Consider the following 5677-nt stretch of genomic DNA (forward strand, 5'->3'; position numbering starts at 1 on the left):
AGCTCGGCGGCACAGCCGCCGCTCAAGCGGCTTGCCCGTTACAGCGCTAGAGTAGCTTGCCAAAATGACTGCAGAAAGTCTGCCGTTAATCGCAGGATGTCCCGATCTTCCTGTGTAAGACAATCATCGCCAAGAGCCTTGTGATGTTCTTGCTGGAACATCATCAGCTTGTCCTTCTTGTCCAGTGCGTTCCGAAGGAGCATATACCACGAGTTCCATCTCGTCGCATTGTCGATGCCGAGTGCGCAGCCTGCTAGGTGGTGCCAAGCATCGCTGTGCACTGTGGAGCTTCGGATAAACACAGCGATATTGTGCAGCTTGCCAAGAGGTCTCATGGATCGCCACCCGGCTTGGTCCTTTGTTGTCTTCCAGCGCCTACCCTTGCCAGCCCTTTGCCGCAACTGCTCTTGTAGGTACTCAACTGCTGTTGTATCCATGCTTCTGTCTGCCTCTTCAATCGCTGCGCAGAGAGCCTCTTTGCTAGAAGCGAACAGAAACGCCTGAAGACACAAGTTGATGATGTGCCCTCCGCATCGGATGCGACGCTCGGTCGGGTGGAATTCAACGCCGAACTCGCTCGCCAGCGACATCGACAGAGCGCTCATCCAAGTGTCATTAGAGGTGGCATTATCTGCTGTAAAGTAGCCGACGTTGTCCGCAATGCCAAAGTGTTGTATCGTGTCCAGCAGGTGTATGGACATCGTCTCGCCTGAGTGGTTGTGCCTTATGTTTGGCAGGCCCAAAAGTGCTTCACGTAGCTCATAGTTGTCATCCACCCATGGGCTGCAGATTCCGAGAAAGGCTTTGCGATGCGGTGACGACCACAGATCGATGCTGAAGTGCACTTTAGACTTGGCTGCCTGCAATTGGGACTTGATGGCCTCTCGGTGAAGCAGATATGATCTCTCAATATGAGCGAATACAGTGGTGCCTGATTGAATCAAGACTTCCTGCCCCCTCGGCAGAGCAGTGCTTGGTACTCTGGCCATGAGACACAGTTCAGTGGGAGGCGGCGCCGCGTTATCAGTTGGAGCTGTGCCTCATAAAATGCATCCAGTTGGATCGTATTCCTCAGTATAGATTCCTCGCTGCGAGTCGCAATCTCCCGGCTCTTCTGCTCCGCATGCATGAATGCCACTTCCAGGGACTGCTGCAGCGCCTTCTTAGCTGGCCGTTCTTCCTCCTCGATGGCAATACCGTGTGTATTCCGCATGTGTCGTTTCGCGCTCGTGGTCGAGACCGTTCGCCATGATGGGTTACAGCATTTCTGACAATACCAGAGTCTCTGGCTACTCTGGTGTGTCTCCTCGTCTGCCTGGGGAAGACGGAAGTGCTTCCAGGTCTCTGGCGTGCGTAGCTTGCGCTTCTTCGGTGTCTTCGGCTGCGACTCGTACGTGGACGGCGACGAGACGGAGGACGTCACAACGGAAGTCTGCGTGTACGGCTGCCCGACTGCAGATATGCTTGATTCTGGCGATAGTGAGCTTAGTGCCTGGCATTCAAGATGCTCAGTGGACGATGGGTAGCTCATGTTGTCCTGCATATGTTTACTCTAGGTGGCGAGCATTGTGGTAAGTTAGGAGGTCAGCCATGTTGACTCAACGCGAACAGCGCGTTGGGCTCGTGTATTCCTCGCGCCATTGGGCCGTGATGAAGCTGATGATGCCGGCAGGCAAGGGTAGTAGCATTCCGAGGTTGGTAATTGGATGCTTTGGCCACGAACTCAGTGCCGAGCAAAGTATCCACTTTAACTAGGACGTTTACGCATCGTCGACAATTGCAGCATCGACGCCTCGCAGAAACATGATGGCCTGTCTCACAGACGCAAAAAAAACGCAAAACAGCAGTGACTAGACTATTGATGAAAAGTCCCGCATGCAAAGATGTTTAGGCGTTCATAGCTAAGTAGGGACCGGCGCTCGTAATTGAGACTAGAGTGCAGCTACTACCCTAGACGGAAGATGAGAAATACTTCTTGCGTGTCACATTTAGTATGATTGAATAAGTACTTCCTAGCAGTTCAGTAGCCCCACTTTTTACTGATTACTGATTGATTGATAAGGTCCTTACTGTTACTGATAACTTACCAGTATCAATCAGTAATCAGTACTGATTGATAACTGACTGATTGTTGGGATGTCTGCTTTCCCGCATGGCGCGGGATTTCCTCACTGTGCAGGCGATGTCGGCGGAATGCGAGAGGATGTTCTCGGCTGCTGGCCGTATAGTAACCCCGATAAGGGCTTCTCTCGACGCTCAGATCATTGGCATCTGTCAGATATTGCGCTCCTGGCTGCGAGCAGGAGTTGTCGGGAATAAAGGCGAGATTGGGTTGTTTTCCTTGGTAGAAAATATTGACCCTGAGGGAAGCGCGCTCACAGCAGCGGATGACGAGGCACGTGTGGTGCATCATGCTTCATCGCCATGGTTGTTGGAGAAAGCGGCGCAGCACATAGACGAGGAAAACTTGTGGGAATGATGACTCCATGGCTAATATAAATGCATCATAAATGCATCGTAATATGCATATTCCACGATAACAAACAGCATGACGCAGATTGGCATGTAACAGATGCACAACAAGCAAAAAGTCGCATCACGTGCACGCACATACACTTGATGTACATCAATCAATCTTGAAGGTCAGTTGATACATTCAACCAGACCTCTGCTGACTAACATACACGTACATTACACCAAAGGTCTTGGTGTACGTTGATGTAGTTGATCGGAGCCCTCACTGGCGGGCAAGCAAAAATTGCTGATAGTCGGAAGAAAACCCAAAAAAACCACTGAAGTACACCAGGAGCGTTGATCCACGTTCGCCGTGAATGAACTCTTGCTTGCTAAGCAAGATACTGAGCTGGAAGAGTAGCTCTAAGAACTCGATCTGCGTTGATCCTCAAGCACTGTGCTTCCACACCTGGTCCTATGCTCATGGTTACGGCTGCTCTTCTCGGGCTGAACTGTACATGGCCATTTGTCCTCATCTGCCTCACTATTGTACTCCGTAGCGCTGGTATCGGACTCCCAGTCAGTCTCCTCAGCACTATTGTAGCCACTATCGTCCACAGTATTCCCTTCTGGTTCCATGTCATACTCGGCCGTGTTCACATCCTTCTCCAGAGTCGGAATGTGCTGCACATCTAGACTGTATCGACGATCGAGTATATTGGGCCATTTTCCAGTTGTCATGTCCGGGGTGTTCCAGAGCTGGTGCTCCCATAACAGCTGAATTTCGCGTTGTATCTCGAGCGATAAGGCCACCTTAACCTGCCTTCTAATCCGGCTAGGTAGCAGCCACTCTCGCACGACGAATGCAATAAACTTCTTCCATGTCTGTCGGTATCGGTACCTCGTACTCGGCTCGGTCATAACTGAAAATGCGTTTGCCTGGTAGCTGTTGAGCTTTGACGTCACAAGCCAGCATCGAATAAGACGGCTCGTATCGTTGGTCGTTTGGTCGTCCTCTCGCATCGGTTCAGCATCAGATCGACGGCGTGCAAGAGTAGGCAATTTTCTGTTCGGCTAGATGGGGTATAGTAATACTTTCGCAAGCCTCGCCATCGCCTTGGCCAAGATACAGATCGCCTCTATCCCTTCGTATGGATGTCATGCCCTTTAGGATGTCTCTGCGGACGCCTTTGTACATCTCGCGCCACCTCGTGCGGTCCAGCCACGGGCTTATTGCTGTGAGTGACCCCTCTCCTAGCGTTTCCACATATAGTCTACACTCTTTCTTCTTGTTTAGATGTTGATCCCGCCGTTGCAGAACAGCAGCTATGTGGTCTACCACAGCCCGTCTAACCACATCGGACTTTCTTGACCTCTTCGTATTTGGTGGGGTCAACTGTGTAATCGTTGGCGTCAATGTATCTGGTGCGTACATGGGTTGCACCCATAAAGGCAGTGATAGGCGATCAATCTCGAACCATCCACTAGCAAGTCTTGAAGGGAAGAATCTCTGACATACCACGTTCTCCCTCCAATGTAGTTCTATTGGTGTGTCAGCCACATTCACGCCACCCTCTTCATCTGCTGGAGATCTCTTGCGCTTGAGATCAGGTCGACCAGCGTTGCGGCTATTTTTCCATCCATGGCGCGTACGGAAGTGTGCTTGTATTTTTGGTAGCTGCCTGGCCATATATGGACATCGGCGACATTTTAGCCCATCTCGTTCAGGTGGTGCCAAGTGTGGAATATAGCTGACGGACGGCGGTGGGAATCGGAAGTCACGCAAGTCATTCTGATCCCGAATGATAGCGGGATGTTTTGAGATCGCACAGGCGATCTCTCTCCGTCGCGAGACGGGTATGTCTTTGTGTCGAACTTTCAAGTGGGTGAAGCTCTCCTTGGCCACCACAGCGAACCCGCATGCATTTCTGACAAACAGCGAGGCGGTACTGCTCCAGGATGATAAACGGCTCAATAGCATCCATAATAAAAACAAATGTACTTGAACTTCAGACGCACCGCAATCAATATTATTTTTTAGTCTATTACTATCCATGATGCTTTCTTTTTTAACAGTACGCGTCTGGCGCGTTCGCGTAAAGTGATGAGGCGTGGTGTATGTACTACGATTGGCTTGCGCCTGGGCAAGTGGGTCGGGCAATTTATCCAACTCTACCCCCGCTCGCGGAAATCCAACTCTACCCCCTGTTGACGATGGAATCCAATCCAACTCTACTGCAGTTGTGCTAGACTGTACAGTAAGCCGCTCTCAGAAGAGGTGGGATGGCACGAACGCGGCTGATTGGAGGTATATGGACCAAGATGTGTATACGCTGATGGCTGCACGAAATGAACAAAGTTCATAGCTTGCCCTACCGACAGCATTTTATTTATTGGTACATAGCACGAGCCAAACAGTTACTCAGTTTAGCTTTACTTCTTTTACTTGATAAACTCAAACAGACATAGGAGCCCAGATTCACTTGTGTATTTATTCCAGTTGTCGTTCCTGCATTGCTTCTACGGTCTCATCTCACAGAAGACTCCTACGAACACCCGTTGGTTCGACAGTGCCAGCATCACCCACGTACTCACGTTCTTCTACGTTGTTGCCATCAAGCTCTTCTAATTCTCCACTTACATCAACTTCTTCCTCAATACTGGCCTCCCTGCACGAGGCGTCCTCATGATTATGCACTAAGCGAATGTTAGCTCGGCCGAAGCATGCACATCAACGTATGCAGAGGCCTACGCGACAACTTATCTAAAGCGGAGCTTAATGCAGCATCACACTGATGTTTATGCTTCTCGTGCTTTGCGAAGGCTGGTAGAACAGTGTTCTCGTACCAGTTCTCGTCGCCGTTGATCTTTTCCCAGTCCCAGTGGTCCACTATCTCTGGGGGTGTGACCTGCCAGAGGCAAACGTAGTGGTTGGCATATATTGTCTTTCCGTAATGGTAGGGATCTTCAATGTCGTAATGCTCCATTTCGTCCAAGACAGGTAAAACCGGCAACCCGTTCTTCACTCGTATGTTAGGGTTGATTGCTGTCAGGGTCTTCTTTCCTGGCCTTCTGGGATTGGTTATTATCCCGGCTATTTCATCAATAGCCGATGGTGACGAGGTAAAAAATATGTAGGGACCTGGAACCCATACTTTATGGTCCAGATGCTTTGCCAAGGTAGTCTTCCGCACCGATGCATTGTCGAGGCGCATCTTGGTGT

General features: G+C 50.4%; 4 protein-coding genes across 4 annotated transcripts; all 4 read right to left on the bottom strand.

Annotated features, from left to right (window-relative positions):
- Nucleotides 1–38: 38 nt before the first annotated feature.
- ISF_10025 (Ribonuclease H-like protein) lies at nt 39–989 on the bottom strand (the record flags this gene model as incomplete). Its single annotated transcript, XM_018853622.1, has 1 exon — nt 39–989. The coding sequence occupies one exon, from the start codon at nt 987–989 to the stop codon at nt 39–41; it is 951 nt and encodes a 316-aa protein (XP_018699185.1).
- Nucleotides 990–1040: 51 nt separating this feature from the next.
- Nucleotides 1041–1531, bottom strand: ISF_10026 (hypothetical protein; the record flags this gene model as incomplete). Its single annotated transcript, XM_018853623.1, has 2 exons — nt 1041–1150; nt 1198–1531. 2 exons carry the CDS (start codon nt 1529–1531, stop codon nt 1041–1043), a joined length of 444 nt encoding a protein of 147 aa, XP_018699186.1.
- A 1346-nt stretch (nt 1532–2877) lies between these two features.
- On the bottom strand, nt 2878–4144 carry ISF_10027 (hypothetical protein; the record flags this gene model as incomplete). The annotated part of the gene is made up of 2 exons (XM_018853624.1): nt 2878–3528; nt 3974–4144. 2 exons carry the CDS (start codon nt 4142–4144, stop codon nt 2878–2880), a joined length of 822 nt encoding a protein of 273 aa, XP_018699187.1.
- An 843-nt stretch (nt 4145–4987) lies between these two features.
- Nucleotides 4988–5441, bottom strand: ISF_10028 (hypothetical protein; the record flags this gene model as incomplete). The annotated part of the gene is made up of 2 exons (XM_018853625.1): nt 4988–5151; nt 5207–5441. 2 exons carry the CDS (start codon nt 5439–5441, stop codon nt 4988–4990), a joined length of 399 nt encoding a protein of 132 aa, XP_018699188.1.
- Between the last annotated feature and the right edge of the window lie 236 nt (nt 5442–5677).

The sequence above is a fragment of the Cordyceps fumosorosea genome (genome assembly GCF_001636725.1).
Source record: "Cordyceps fumosorosea ARSEF 2679 chromosome Unknown scaffold_164, whole genome shotgun sequence".
Lineage (NCBI taxonomy): Eukaryota > Fungi > Ascomycota > Sordariomycetes > Hypocreales > Cordycipitaceae > Cordyceps > Cordyceps fumosorosea.